General features: G+C 40.4%; 1 protein-coding gene across 2 annotated transcripts in view; it reads left to right on the forward strand.

Annotated features, from left to right (window-relative positions):
* Nucleotides 1-11,323, forward strand: part of LOC134540578 (ras association domain-containing protein 10) — a 281,320-nt gene extending 269,997 nt beyond the window's left edge. For both annotated transcript variants that reach the window (XM_063383398.1, XM_063383399.1), the window contains 2 exons: nt 2,749-3,085; nt 6,546-11,323. In XM_063383398.1, coding sequence (XP_063239468.1) covers nt 2,760-3,085; nt 6,546-7,398 — 1,179 coding nt within the window. In that variant the 5' untranslated portion in view covers nt 2,749-2,759 and the 3' untranslated portion in view covers nt 7,399-11,323. The remainder of the gene's footprint in view (nt 1-2,748; nt 3,086-6,545) is intronic.
* Nucleotides 11,324-16,981: the final 5,658 nt, after the last annotated feature.

The raw sequence follows: 16,981 nt of genomic DNA on the forward strand, positions 1-16,981 counted from the left end.
AGCGCCTCGCGGCGGCGTCAAGTGCAACCAGTCTTGCAAACACACCCGGAGGGAAGCCTTCATTTCACAGACGAGAGAGCCACACCCGAAGTTCCCCGAAGTTCATGCTCGCTTTTTTTTTTTCCGTTCTATCTCATTGTATACACTGGTGTGGCATTAAAATTTTGCGGTCATTAGGATAGGTTAGCTACATTGTAAATACTTTAAAACATTGTCGATGGTTGATTATATTAGGTAAGTATAGCTACATTAAAAATACTGTAATATCATTTTATGGTTGCTTAGCAAATAACTTTTTAATGTGTAGCTATCCAGCACTAGGAAACCGGTTACATGATTTCACAGTTTCTTTAATGCAGCTATCCTAACCAAATCAACCGTCCACAATGTTTTAAAGTATTTATAATGTAGCTAACTTAACCTTTTACAATTAACAAAAAAAAAAAACCGAAGATTCACGATCGGGCGTTTGGCTCTCTCGTCTGTGAACAGAAGGCTTCCCACACACCGGTTAGTAAAGACCCGTTGCACTCGGGGAACTAATTGCTTTAAACATAATATTGCTTTTGTAATCTCGCTGGAGAAACTAAAAAAATTCGACCCAAAGGCAAATAATGATTTTCACACACAAAACAAATTTATAATGTTTAAAAAAACCAAGATTTAAAGCCATTGTGTTATCAACCGAGGAGAAAAAAGTTTCTGGATATAGTGACTTTTCTTTAAAAAGAATAATGAAAAATGGTACAAAAACAAACCGAAGTTAGACTGAAAACAGGAGTAGATAGATGGTGGCACCTACCACAACAGCACAGCTGCATTTCAAACTGTGGCGGTGTTGTCTGGCTAGGCGACATGTCTGAGACACCCCCTCCCCCCCCCCCCCCCCCAAACACCAAAACCACCGAGAAACTAATAATTTCTGCTCAGGCCCTCTGGAGAAAATAAAGGGGGGTAGGAAGAACCACTTGGCCTGCTTTTAGCTTTAAAATTCATTCATTTAGTTAGTGGGAATGATAGATTTTTTTTGCGGGCGGGTTGTTATTTCCCCTAATTTCTCCCTCCCTCCCTTGCGTGCGCCCCTGCTGTGACTGTGGGAAAACGTCCACACGCAGGTAACACGCATATGGATGTTGAGGGGAATTCCAGTGTCATTGAAAGAGCATTTGTATATTTCTTTCAACTCTCACATAAAGGTGTCAAATGGTGACTTACCAGTTTGTTTCCGAGGTACAGAGCTAAGCTATCAGCTCACTCGCTAACTGCGCACTGGGACGCGAGTGCCTTGTATATTCCAACTGCTTCCGACTTCGTTTTAAAAGGATGAACGCCCACGCAAATCCAGTCCAAAAAGATGTACAAGTGGCCGATTCCTGACCCGACTCAATTATCTTGATAAATTCCCCAGTTACATTCCTTTATTATGTTTAAGAACACTCATTCCTTGCTCGATTGAGTTTTTGAATGATGATTTTTAATGAGAATATGTTGACGAACACAGTTATTTTACTCGATATACTTCGACGAATGCCGACACCTGACTCGAATTGATCACAAGTGTATTGTTAAACGCTGATTTCCTTATCACATTATGTATGTTGATGAACACTGATATTTTACTTGATGTATGTTGTTGAATGCCGATTCCTTACTCGATGTACTTCCACGAACGCCGATGCCTAACTCGACTCGACTCGATCACACGTGTCTTGTTAAACGCTGATTTCCTTATCACATTATGTATGTTGATAAACACTGATATTTTACTCGATGTATGTTGACGAAAACTGAAATTTTACTCGATGTACTTCCACGAACGCCGATGCCTGACTCGACTCGACCACACGTGTATTGTTAAACACTGATTTCCTTATCACATTACGTATGTTGATAAACTCTGATATTTTAGCCGATGTACTTCGACGAACGCAGATTCCTGACACGTGTGTTGTACGCAGGTTGATGAACACTGATTATTTACCCGATGTACTTCGACGAAAGCAGATTCCTGACATGTGTGTTGTACGCAGGTTGATGAACACTGATATTTTTCCCCGATGTACTTCGACGAACGCAGATTCCTGACACGTGTGTTGTACGCAGGTTGATGAACACTGATATTTTACCCGATGTACTTCGACGAAAGCAGATTCCTGACATGTGTGTTGTACGCAGGTTGATGAACACTGATATTTTACCCGATGTACTTCGACGAAAGCAGATTCCTGACATGTGTGTTGTACGCAGGTTGATGAACACTGATATTTTTCCCCGATGTACTTCGACGAACGCAGATTCCTGACACGTGTGTTGTACGCAGGTTGATGAACACTGATATTTTTCCCCGATGTACTTCGACGAAAGCAGATTCCTGACATGTGTGTTGTACGCAGGTTGACGAACACTGATATTTTTCCCCGATGTACTTCGACGAACGCATATTCCTGATACGTGTGCTGTACGCAGGTTGACGAACACTGATATTTTTCCCCGATGTACTTCGACGAACGCATATTCCTGACACGTGTGTTGTACGCAGGTTGATGAACACTGATATTTTACCCGATGTACAGATTGCTGACACGTGTGCTGTACACAGGTTGACGAACACTGATATTTTACCCGATGTACAGATTGCTGACACGTGTGCTGTACGCAGGTTGACGAACACTGATATTTTACCCGATGTACAGATTGCTGACACGTGTGCTGTACGCAGGTTGACGAACACTGATCGCTGACCCGCAGGAACGGCCGCCATGACGACGGAGATCCCGGTGTGGGTGGACAGCCGCCAGCGCTGGGTGGCCGGCGTGGGCCGCAAGACCACGTGCGACGAGGTGATCGCCGTTCTGCTGGGCGGGGACAAGCTGCCGGAGCTGCGCCGCCAGGGCTACGCCATCATGGAGCGGTGGCGGCGCGTGGAGCGGCCCCTGGACGGCCGGTCGCGCATCCTGCGCGTGTGGGAGGCGTGGGGCGACGAGCGCGGCGAGGTGCGGCTCACGCTCAAGCGGGTGGACTGGGAGGCGGACAGCGGCCGGGGCAGCCCCGTCGCCTCGTCGTCGGCGCGCCGCAGGAAGCACAGGTGCGCGCTCCGCTGCCTCGCCTCCAACTGATCACCGAGACCCGTAAACCGATATCTGATCACTGATACCTGTGACCCGATACCTTAGAACCGGTACTCCTGTGGCCTGATAACTGATCACCCATACCCGTAAACCGAATATCTGATCACTGATACCCATAAACTGATATTTGATCACTGATACGTGTGACCCGATACCTTAGAACCGGTACCCCCTGTGGCCTGATAACTGATCACCGATACCCATAAACCGATACCTGATCACTGATACCTGTAAACCGATATCTGATTACTGATACCTGTGACCCGATAACTCATAACAGGTACTCCTGTGGCCTGATTACTGATCACCCATACCCATAAACCGATATGTGATCACTGATACCTGTAAACCGATATCTGATCACTGATACCTGTGACCCGATACCTTAGAACCGGTACTCCTGTGGCCTGATAACTGATCACCGATACCCGTAAACCAATACCTGATCACTGATACCTGTGCCCCGATACCTTAGAACCGGTACCTGTTGACCGATATCTTAGTGTCGGTACTTGTGGCCTGGTACCTTAGTGCCGGTACTCATGTGGCCCGACACCTTAGTTCCAGTTACTCCTGTGGCTCGATACTTAAGTTCCGGTACCTGTAGCGATAGATAAGCGCATGTGCGAGTACTGCTTGTTTGTTTCCTCGCTTGCAGCGCGAAAGAATGACTCTTTCCCCAATTAGCAGAGGGTGAACTTGTAAACTTTATTTGGCGACAGGATGGAGCCCCTCCCCATTTGAATCTCCTTGCACGAGAGTGGTTGAACGTCCAAGTTCCTGGCCGTTGGATTGGTTGTAATAATCGAGACGACAGAGCTCTTTTTCGCTGGCCTCCACGTTCACCTGACATAACGCCATGCAAATTTTTCCTTTGGGGCTTTATAAAAGATTGTGTATACGTTCCCCCGTTACCTGATGATTTGACAGAGTTGAGACACGGAATTTAAGAGGCCATTGCTTCCATTACTCTGGACGTGTTAACCAAAGTGCGGGAAGAATTGGTCTTTGGTTTGGATGTGTGCCGTATAACTAAAGGTGCACATGTTGAATATATAAAAAAAAATAGGTTAGTTTTCCTTTAATCTGATGTATGATTTGCTGTTAATAGTCTAACTTAATATTGAGCATTTTAAAAGAAAACAGAGTGCCACATAGTTGATATTTACAAGTAACCAAGTTTAAATTCAACCTATACATTAAAAAAAACTAAATATTTTCAAGAGCGAATCTTAGGCTGCCAATGTTTTGAAGCTTTGAAAAAAAATGTGATGCTTCACATCAGACATAAAGCCTTGTATCACAAATGAAGCTCTTCAAATAAAATTAATAGCAAATTTCCTGGCAAAGTCAAATTGAATATTAAAAAGACCTTTTATTGATTTGTGTACTTGAAGCTTTGCACAGGCATAATGTGATACAAATGTTAATCCTTTCCTCAGTATTGACGGAGCAATTCGATGAATTGGAAGTGCTTTGCAATGAACAGCTTATTGGGTACGAAGATTGATAAAGGACTGCACAACACGTTTAAAGCATGCCAGGACTATAAATATGACATTGTTTGCTTCAAATGATATAAAATAATTAGCCATGTGAGTGGCAGTAACTTCTAGTGAGTCATTATGTGTACTTAAATATTTCCCAACCCTCAAAAATAGGAAGGAAACTCTGTACAACTAAGGCCCTTCAATCTGTTTTTACTTTGTTCTTATGTGGCTTTGCCTGCTGTGCCCTACATTCTTCAGTCTGTCTGTGCCTGATGAGAGGAACAGATCTCAGTTCCCGAAACGACGCAACTGTTTTTGTCGCAGGTTACCCAGTGTTTTTGTCTGTGCTGTCGTCTATGTGTTGTCCACATTTACCTGCTTATTTTCATTGTTGTGTTTTATGTTTGATGCGCTGTCCAGGCTTGTTGTCTGTCTGCATTGTTGAAACTGCTTGTCGTTGTTTGCCCTCTGTGTTATTTTCCCATGTCTAAACTCCTTCCACAGAAGTCTTGTCTTTTGAAGTCTGGATGTGTTCTGTCTGTGCTGTCATCATTGTGTTTTCCATAATATACCTGTTTAGTTTCATCTTCGGGTCCATCTGTTCGACATCATCTGAATTAGGCTTGTTCACCATGGGTTTATGTCCTCATTTTTTTTTTTTTTTTGCATTCTTGAATATTTTCCATGACTGCAAAACTGCAATAGTTTCCCCACAAGTTTTTTTATTTTTTTATTTTTCTACATGTAGTGGTTTACTGACATGTTTCAAGGTGCTAACACACACACACACACACCTGTTAAAATAATATTAATTTAACTGCAAAGTGTTTAAATCACAAGGCCATAAAATAAAAAAAATCTTAATTATTAAATAAGGAAACAGAATTATGTAAAAAAGTTTATTTAATTAATAAATAATTAATGGAATGAATTAATGAAGTGTACAGTTGCAATTTTCTTGGACTTCTGGGCGTAGGGGCCGTGTCAGGTAACTTGTCCTTCGCGACTGCTTCGGCAGTAGATTGCAGCGGCCATCATCAGGTAGACATAGGCCGGCTTGCACAGTCGTGACTTGAGACGATGTGGAGTATTCTTCCATTTCATTAACCTGCCAAGTTTTTTTCCCGGACTTGACTCACCTGACTCTGCAAGCGGCCTCTAAGTCTAGAACAGTCAGTCAAGGCTTAAGCCCACCGCACACGGTACAATATTTTCTACTAGTTTGCTTACTAGAATGCTTACTGGTTTCTGTACTGTGTAGACTACAAGCTGAAACACCAGGCGCGCTACAAGTTTCTGCTGCACACGATTCTAGCTGTCTTACTAGTTTTGTTAAGAGAATAATCTCCACACAAATTTTTATTATGATAATTCACAATTTTTACTGCATACAAACAAGGCTCTTCTTTGAATGCATTTATTAAAACGAGGAGTTGGTCACTATTGCACATCTTTCCGTCCACGTTTTATCACGACATGCGCGCTTAAAAGTGTAAACAACCCCTCGTGCTGTTTTCGGAGTTCTGATTTGGCCACTCCTTAAATGTTGGAACACACACGAAGCAACGAAAATAGGACGCATTCTACTACGCAAAACCAGTAAGTAGCCCAGCTCTAAAACAGCTACTAGTATCCAGTTTGAAATCAAGGGAAAGAAACTAGTAGCGGAGCCAGTACGACTGCTAGCTTACGATATTGTAAGGGATGTTGTACCGTGTGCGGCGGGCTTTAGTCTACTACCTGTATGATGGCAGCTGCAACGACTGTAGAAGTGTGTGTGGGGGGGGGGGGGGGGGACAAATCACCTGACAAGGAACCCACGCCCAGAAGTCCTAGAAAATGGCTAGACAAGGGCCGATGAAAGCCTGGGTTCTTCGTCGAGTGCAGAGTTATGCAGGGTTACGTGGATGATGCGGGGTGGTTCCAGGCCGGGCAAGCTGCCCTGGCCCGCCTGCCACGAGACGCTGCACCCGCGCCGGCTGGCCCAGCTGCAACGCCACCACCACCACCCGGCGGACAGCTCCCAGCTGCCGGAGACCATCGAGAGGCTGATGCGGCTGATCCTCGCCCAGGGCCAGACCCTCCGATACCAGCTGCGGAGGATCCAGGACCGCGAGCGGCAGATCGAGACCCTAGAGGGCGAGACGCACCGGGCCCGCGTCGAGGAGCTGGGCTCGGACTACCTGCTGGAGACGTACCTGGGGGCCGGCGAGGCGGAGGAGGAGGTGGACGACAGCGGGGTGGCCACGGACCAGGCCGCCTCCGCCGCCCCCGGGGGCGGAGACCCGGCGCCGACGAGGCTGCGCGACCTCCGGGCCCGGGTCGACCTGCTGGAGAGGCTGGTGAGGCTCAACCGACGGCTGGAGCGCGAGGAGGAGAGCCTGGCGAGGCTGCACGCGCGGCTGGGGCGGCTCCCGGGGGCGGCGCTCAGGCTCCTCCCGGACGAGGAGTGGGACGAGGACGCCCGCCGCTCCCGGCTGGAGCTGCTGGAGGCGCTGGAGGCGGCCCGCGACGAGCAGGTGAGGCGGGCGGCCGAGCTGGAAGGCACCGCGCTGGCTCTCGCCGAGACGGACGAGCTTCTGGAGGCAAGGCGCTGCTACCTGCGGAGGCTCCAGGCCGAGCTGGAGGCGGCCGAGGCCCCCGCGGGGGCGGGGGCGGGGGCGGCGTCGTCGAGTTCCCCGGCGCCGCACACCGACACCGACTCCAACTCCGACACGGGGCTCAGCTCGCTGCACAGCAGCAGCGAGGAGGGCGTGTACGTGCTAGACACTCTTGTCTGACGGCGGGCTCCCCTCGTCGCCCCGTCGCCGTTCCACCACTGTCCCCTCGCGGTCGAATCTGGGAACAATATCTACGGAAGGCAAGTACCATCGAGACACACCAAGGGTTCAGAAACACGAAACAACCAGGCTGCGCTCGGGCTTGAATCATCCCGAGCACCCGTGTGTACCCGCGTCGCGCCGTTCCACCGCTCCACCTCTTCTGTACCTGCTGTCCCCTCTCGCAGTCAAATCTGGGAACAATATCTATTGAAGGCAAGTACCATCAAGACACACCAAGGGTTCAGAAACGAAACAACCAGGCTGCACTCGGCTTGAATCATCCCGAGCGCCCGTGTGTACCCGTGTCACGCCGTTCCACCGGCTCCACCTCTTCTGTACATGCTGTCCCCTCTCGCAGTCAAACTGGGAACAATATCTATGGAAGGCAAGTACCCTCCAGACACACCAAGGGTTCAGAAACGAAACACCAGGCTGCGCTCGGCTTGAATCATCCCGAGCGCCCGTTAGACTGCAGTGTGTGCCCGCGTCACGCCATTACACCGGCTCCACCTCTTCTGTACCTGCTGTCCCCTCGCGCAGTCAGATCTGAAACAAATCTGCAAAAAAATGTTTATGGAAGGCAAGTACCATCAAGACACACTAAGGGTTCAGGTACAAAAATAATTTTTATTGCGCTCCTCCACCCCCCCCCCCCCTCCCCCCCCCATTTTACCAAATCATTCTCAAATTACTTAATGTAAAACTTTTCAAACCTTTTTTCAGTAAAAGAAAAAAAAAATTCTGATAAAATCTACAAAATGTAAACTGTTAAATGTGATCTGTACGTATCTCGTTGCCTACTTTAAAAAGTTTCCCTATGAATTTTTGTCAACAATTTTAGCTTTTGTAATTTTTTTCGTTGTGACAGAGTAAATCCAAGGCATTAAAAAAAAATTTTTTTTTTTTTGAAACTCAACTGGGATCATGGGGAATTTTACCCTCACCCCTCCCTCCCCCCATCATCGAACCCAAGCCTTTTTCTCGATGAGCCTGATAGTATATACACTACAATCGTATACTGTACGCGAACTTAAGAAAGATTATTGTACTTATTTTAAGGTACTGTTGAAAGAAAAAACACGTTTCAAGTAGTGCGCTCACTTGAAAAAAAATAACTCGAGAATAAAAAGTTATACTTAGGTCCCAAATCTTGGTCCACAAATAGACTGAATGTTGTTTGCGAGCTCTAAAAATGCAATGCAATGTGGTTGCACGACCTTTTAACTATTATTAATTAGATCACACTTTTAGCTGAAAAACTGGTAACAAAATTTAAACTTAAACATGTAATGCAAGAGACCCAGTGTGTTAAATTTAAAGAGGATGGACACTTAATGACAGTAATGACCAAGAAAATAAATAACCAAATGGAACATGCGACCAAGCCTTAAGAAGCCTACCAACATAGACACACAACCATTCGCCGATATAAGGTTTAACATGTTAAATAACGTTCAGCGTGATACAGCCATTTTCCACAATAGTATCTCTTTCGAACAAGAACAGCACCAAGAATTGCAACAAGAAGAATATTAAATATAAAATTATTAAAACATAATGGCAGGTTTAAGTCCCTATAACAATAGGGACAAAGGTCTGAGATCCAAGCTTTAATTAAGAAGTGATGTGGTATGACATAAACACACACACACTGCTAGGTGTATCCCTTAAACACCACGCAAAATAGTACACAGAAACACATGTCTTTAATAACTTTTTTGAACTTTTTTTAACTTTTTCGTTCAAAAGGCTGAAAAACGCCTAATAATATTAAACACGTAAATTCCTATCCCAGCACTAAGCTAAGTGCCCAGGTAGTTCGGACCAGCATGGCTGTTCACAAGTGCCTGAAATAAATTTCATTGATCTGTTACATGAATTTTTAGTTTTATGATATCATACTAACAAGTTTACAGTGTACAATTCCTTTTAACGTGTACTTAATGTTGGCATTCAAAATGTGTAACAGCCTTAAGGCTCCCATCTGACTGGTTTGGCTTTTTTTTTTTTCAATTACAAACTAAAGAAACTTTCACTGCTCTTTGAGAGAAAAAAATACTTAACAGAGAACATAAAAACAATTTTTTATTTTAAATCTGGATGTAAGGAAATAAAGGGCAGGAACATGACTTTAGGTTACCATTATGCCATTAAGGAGATACTTTCCTTTGTTATTTTGCTTCAGAAGTTTGTGTTTTGGCCCGTAATTAAAAATTAATTCATAATATAGCCAGTTTTTTAAATGAAAATCATGGACAGAAGTGAAACTTCTTTGGAAATTCAAACCTCCACTCCTAAGTGTATTGCAAGGGATAAAATAGCAGAAAGAGAGAAAGAGAGAAACAAGACAATTTTCTAAATTTCAAACTGTTGAAATACTCACGCCATAAAGAAAAACTGCGCATGTTACTGTTCGTTCAAAACAATTCTGCCACTTGGAACACGCCAAACCTCTGAAAGAAATATGAAATTCATAAACAGGTAGCGCCACCTATGCAGGAAATGCAGGGACTGTCTCAACAGCGCTCTCTACGCTGCTGGTTGAAAAACGAAGAACTCGAGCACGCTGGTAGCAAATATAAAATTCAAAGCATTCACCGCTGACTGCATAGAATACCTACCTATATCTATTTTCTGAAATAAATGCATGAGCACATACTCTGTCTTATTCTTTCGTACATCTATCTCTCTATGTTCTATTTTTTTTTCTTGGCGGGGTCAAATCATTGCACAAAGAGAAGAATAAAAATGAGCCCAACAACGTACATTGTTCTCTCTTAGTATCTATTTAGCCAAGTAGCTATTCTCTGCCCTTTTGGCATCAGAAACGTTTCACAACAATTTTTCACGAAAACTTTGCATTAAAATTATTTGGCCTTGGAATTTTACTCTCATCGCGTCCAAAGAAGGTTTCACTTCATAAATAATAAAGAAGCAAAATAACTTGAGGAGACAACCCCCTTAACTGGTTATTGTGAACACTTTTAAGTCGTACAGAGACGAGCGGGCAACCAAAAAAGACCAAATGTTTAAAGTCCTAGTGCGTAAAGTTCACTACGCGTCTGTTGCGTGGAACAACTTGGCCCTTGTGTACTAACTCCACGCGAAGCAACCCCCCCAGCAAGACGGCACCCTTAAAAACCTGTTTCTCAGATTGCATTCTTGGCGAACATGAATTTTGGTCAATATTCACCATACTTTGTATCAAATCATTCACTACACCAAAAATGTACCTTAGTTCAAAGTGATTATATAAACATATATATTTTAATCGTGATTAACTATGTGTCTTCTTTACAATTACTGCTGAGCAAGTGTTTATTACAGAAGTCATTGATTCTGGAAGAGAAAGAAGTATCAAACGTACACTGCCACAAATTAATTTTGTAATCATGTTTACTGAATGACATTCAGTTAATTTACCATACCTACTATATGTTTACCCTTAATATTATTTTCCACGTAAATATCTCTAATATTTGTATGTAAATAAAATGAATGTGTTTAAAATAGCATTTTACATATCTAACGAAATCGGTAGCTTGCTGTACAGTTTATTTTTCCTGATCTCTTATGTTTTGTTGAAATGTTGTTTATGTAGTTTCAAAAAATTTACTTTGTATTTACATAAAGAAACATATTTATTTAAAATGCCTTCTCTACACTATTTCTTATATTAAATGTATATTTTTTCTATTTTTTTTTTCTGATTAAAGTTACAGTGTTTTATGGCTACCAACTTGCTAAAATAGTTTTAAAGGGTCTTTCTATACATTTGTAACAAACTATTTATCTTATATATACCTATGTATAATACTAATGTGTATATTGTGTGTCAAAATTACCAAAGTTATTGCTAATAAATACAAGATGTTTTAGTTAATTTTGTCAAAAGTCATATCAACAGGGTAATGCTTTCCCAAATTCTCCCAAGTTAAACCAAACTACATGAAACAAATTACAACCTTGTACGAATTGACTCAAACTGGTTTTTTTTTTTTTTTTTTTTTTTTTTCCCCTTCTGGCAATATGATTTGCTTGAACATGGTCATACACTTTTAAAAATTCAAACAGTGATAAAGGAAGCAAGCCATTTTACGAAATTTATTTTTTCCCAGATTAATTAATTTTTAATTTTCATCAGATAACAAACACAACTCAATTTTAGGTTGATAGCCACAATTGTTTTTTTAATATATAACTTGGTGAATGTCTGTGCAGTAATCTCCTTGTTTTAAATAACTATTCTTTCAGTATGACTTGAAATTACTGTCCACTACAATCAAACTAATTAAAAAATGATAATTATAGCATACCTAACTTATTCATTATCTCACGTCAACTTAGATTGATTTACTGTTTAATGTAATTTATTTATGAGGCTGTGGGACATATGAAGCTTTTTTGGCACAAAAAAAAAACAAATTCTTGCTTACAATCAGAAGGGAATTTTTTTTTTTTTAAGTACAGTAGAAAACAGCTAATACAGACTCTGGACATTATATCAATCTGTATGGGATTTACATAAAAAACAAGAGGCCGATTTTACTCATTTTTGTACGTTATAAAAAATGGATTATAATTTTTTTTTACGTGACGTCTAATAAATCGATGAACGCCGGCTGCACGCACGAAAAAGTGACCCACTACGGATGTGTTCTGTTTGCTCATTGTATGCATGCGTGGCATCTCTCTTCATGCTCATTGTACGCATGTGTGGCATCTCTCTTCATGCTCATTGTACGCATGCGTGGCATCTCTCTTCATGCTCATTGTACGCATGCGTGGCATCTCTCTTCATGCTCATTGTACGCATGCGTGGCATCTCTCTTCATGCTCATTGTACGCAAGCGTGGCATCTCTCTTCATGCTCATTGTACGCATGCGTGGCATCTCTCTTCATGCTCATTGTACGCAAGCGTGGCATCTCTCTTCATGCTCATTGTACGCATGCGTGTCATCTCTCTTCATGCTCATTGTACGCATGTGTGGCATCTCTCTTCATGCTCATTGTACGCATGTGTGGCATCTCTCTTCATGCTCATTGTACGCATGCGTGGCATCTCTCTTCATGCTCATTGTACGCATGTGTGGCATCTCTCTTCATGCTCATTGTACGCATGCGTGGCATCTCTCTTCATGCTCATTGTACGCATGCGTGGCATATCTCTTCATGCTCATTGTACGCATGCGTGGCATCTCTCTTCATGCTCATTGTACGCAAGCGTGGCATCTCTCTTCATGCTCATTGTACGCATGCGTGGCATCTCTCTTCATGCTCATTGTACGCATGTGTGGCATCTCTTTTCATGCTCATTGTACGCATGTGTGGCATCTCTCTTCATGCTCATTGTATGCATGCGTGGCATCTCTCTTCCACTCGATTGGAACAACCATCGATTTGACTTTTCAATCATATTTTCGTCGTTTGAATTATTAATATTATGTAATTTAACGATCGTCATAGGCGTGCGCACGGTAGGTGCCACAGGTGCCTTGGCACCACCATTAGGGTTAACGTTATTTTATTTTTTACAAGCAGAAATAATGCATACTTACAAAAAACTTTATTATTTCAAAAATATATATATATGTTTTCCAATCGTGTCGAGTTACAGATATGGGCTTGTGGTGAAAGTGAGCAAAGCCCTGCAAAATCCTAAAATAGACCTTTGTCAAGCAGTTGAAGATGTTGAAAGCCTGGCTCTTGCCTTGGTAGAAATGAGAAACAACGAAGAAGAATTTGAGGACATTTTCACCAAAACTAAGGAAATGTCTAACTTACTGGATGTTCAAACCCTACAGTTCGAAAAAGAAAAGTCTCGGTCATCTTAGAAGGCATTGTCAGTTCGTGCTCTACTACTGCCTTCTACGCAGAAACCAAAAACGATGATTTGAAACTGTTTACATTTCATCCGGTTTTGGACAGTCTAGTTCAAGGTATCAACTCTAGGTTTGCACAAGAAACCAAGAAAGTGATCTCTGCCACAGGAAAACTAATGGGGTTAAATTTGGGTCCTTACAAGTGTGAAAGTAGTGACTTTGAAGTTCTCTCAAAACAGTTCAGAGTGAATGCTACGGAAATAGAAGCAGAAGTGAAGCTTTTGAAGACAAAGAGAGATATGGACACCGACTTTCCACCTAAAACTGTTTCTGACTGGATTGATTGGCTGTCAAAGTTTCAGCGAAGTTCAACCTACAAAAGCTTCAGTGCAGTAATGAATACATTTGCAACAATGCCTGTAACTAGCTGTACAAGCGAAATAACTTTTTCAAAGCTTACTATCATAAAATCAAAGCTTAGGTCTACAATGCACCAGAAACAATTGAAAAACCTGATGATTCCATTTGTGGAGCAAAAACTGGCTGCTTGTGCAAACACAATTTGACGAATTTAAAAATATTGTTCCGTTTCATGGACGAATGGCCCTTTAGTAACACAGAGTATTATGTTCAGCAGATTTCCCTAAGGTTTTTTTATTTTTAGTTCTGGACTTGTAAACTTGTTTTCAAAAGAAATTTTGAACAATATTGTACCTAAACATATACTACTACTTAAAATACATTATACTCGATGACTTATATGCAGTCACCGACAAAACATTGTTGTTGTATTCCAAAAGTTAAAACATTTGCCCACTCTTATTTGTGTATTTTTAATTTTTAATATATTTCAGGTATGTTAAAAAAACTCCCTTGATTTGTTGATTTTAAAACTTAACATTTGAGAATGTTTTTTCTAGCATTTAATTGGGCGTCTTCAGAAAACATGTAAGTACGGTTTTTCAAAGCCACCAGCATGAATTCCGTGCAAACAATTTGTGCAATTTACTTTATGGCTCAAAAAAGCTTAAAACTGTAAATAGTTTAGTAGTTTTCCTGGCGATTATAACGTTCAAAGCCATAATTTGTCATAAAAAATGTTAAAATTTTTACATATGTGTATTTAATGTTTTTGTTCGGAAACACCTTAAATAGCACCATTCTGCGCTTTAAAATCCAAATTTTTTCGGGAGAGGACCCCCGGACACCCCCCCCGCTTTAGGCTCGAGGTCCGTGAATGATAGGGCTGTTGTGTAATCTGGCACCACCACTACTGAAGTCCTGCGCACGCCTATGACGATCGTCCACTGATTTTCAGCACAATCGGTACGGTTATTTAAAAGTAATGTTGAAAATTCAAATACGTTTTGAACCAACAATGGTGTTTTACAGTTACACATAATAATTCAAATTACACCCGGGATCTTTTGCACAATGTTTTAAAAAATATTGTAACACATTATAAATAAGTTTGGTGTATTTGTGATGCGTATTTGTTATAAAATCGTGTTAATATTATACCCCTACTGTGAACAAAGTTTTTATAAATATATATATAACATTTGAAACTACATTACCTTAGTATGGCCTCGTGGGTGTGTGGTTAGCACACCTATTTCTTAAACTAAAGGGTGTCAATTCGAAACCCAGCAGCTGCGAAAATTTTTTGTACTTGTAAAAATAAATACGGCGCACGCAACATTTCAAAAGTAATAAATATATTTGAATCAATGAATGCAAATAAAAGTAAATTTATTTATTCAATTGCACATTTCATTTCACTCCTTTGTATCCGTACAAAATAGTGATAATTCAATAAAAATGATTCAATTTTATTCATAAAAGTATGCAGAGGTAGTTTTTATCATGCAAAAGATTGAAAAATTAAAAAATAATTCTTCCTCAAAGAATATAATATTTTTAATGCCTAAATGTTTTGGTTGCAAAAACCTATTACGGCTCAGTCTCAGGCCGAATATGATATTTCCTTTTCTTCTGGATCAATAATTTCATCAATGTTTTGTTATGACGTCACGTTAAACTATCATCCGTAAACCGACTTTACAGACAACCATTTTTTGTAATAAATTGGTCTCAAACAGTTAGCTACATTTAGGACAATAAAAATTAAATTGGCAAGTGTTTGTATTTTAAAAGTGATTCAATAAGAGATGCACGATGCAACAGACAAAATTATGTTTTCTGATTTGGAACCAATTCCGTTTGGAAATAATTGCCATTCCTTGAATTTCAAACATTAACAAATTATTGTTTTTGTGATTTGAATAAGGTTTTGGCTAAATGCTACTTATGTAATTCCATAATACATTTCGATGCTATATGATTAGGGACATATTATTCTGTGAATTGCGATAAAACCGAAATAACCAAAATTCAGGTTAATGCACCACAAAGCACAGAAATACAATTAAAATAATGAAACTAATCATCATTTTCAAGTGAAATATAATTCTAATGACAAATACCTGATCTTTAGACTGTTAAATATAATGAAATACATTTTTTTTAGCATGATGCTTGTACCACAATTTAAACAAAAAAGATTAGAAAAAAAAAGGCTACGTTTTTAAATCTTGCAACTGTTAGTTAGGTACTCATTTTTACATTACGACCTTAGAACATTTTTCAAACACAGAAATACTAAACAAATTTATTTCATTTGTTCAGAAACGTTAAGACATGCTCATTACAAAAAATTTATATTACATTGAGTGCACCATGTATCAATCGAAATGACACTGTTTAAGGAGAAATTAGTTTCATGGAACATTTAAGCATCACATTTAATTGGTAATACGCTATCTTTTTTTAATAAACATTTCATAAAAAAATTGGTTGTCTGTAAAGACGGTTTACGGATGATAGTTTAACGTGACGTCATAACAAAACATTGATGAAATTATTGATCCAGAAGAAAAGGAAATATCATATTCGGCCTGAGACTGAGCCGTAATAGGTTTTTGCAACCAAAACATTTAGGCATTAAAAATATTATATTCTTTGAGGAAGAAATTTTTTTTAATTTTTCTATCTTTTGTATGATAAAATCTACCTCTGCATACTTTTATGAATAAAATTGAATCAATTTTATTGAATTATCACTATTTTGTATAGATACAAAGGAGTGAAATTAAATGTACAATTTAATTAATAAATTTACTTTTATTTGCATTCATTAATTCAAATATATTTATTACTTTTGAAATGTTGCATGCGACGTATTTATTTTTAAGAGTACAAAAAAAAATTCAGCCGCCGGGATTTGACCCGTCAACCTATCGATTGGTAGTCAGCGTTGCTAACCACAGCCACGAGGCTATATTGGAAACAATTGATTCAGATGGTGTAAATTAATAATATTTCACGCACGATATTTATTTTAATTTCTTTTAACTAGCATATTCTCTTTTGGACTCGAAATATTTACACGCTCGTGGGCTCATAACTATAATACGGTGTGTGATTTAGTTGATCAAATAATAACTCATGACAAATAATTACCAATTTCAAACTAAAGCGTGAAAAGTATGATACCAGCAATAAATATTTAGCTACACAGCTAAAACAATACTCATACAACACTGTTTAAATATACTGATTTACACTAGTAATTAAAATAATACGTACTTGTAAGAACGACATTTCCTTGCGAATATACTCCCGTGGCGCGGTGTACAACAATAACCTCGAACCAGTA

The sequence above is a fragment of the Bacillus rossius genome, chromosome 17, assembly GCF_032445375.1.
Source record: "Bacillus rossius redtenbacheri isolate Brsri chromosome 17, Brsri_v3, whole genome shotgun sequence".
NCBI lineage: Eukaryota > Metazoa > Arthropoda > Insecta > Phasmatodea > Bacillidae > Bacillus > Bacillus rossius.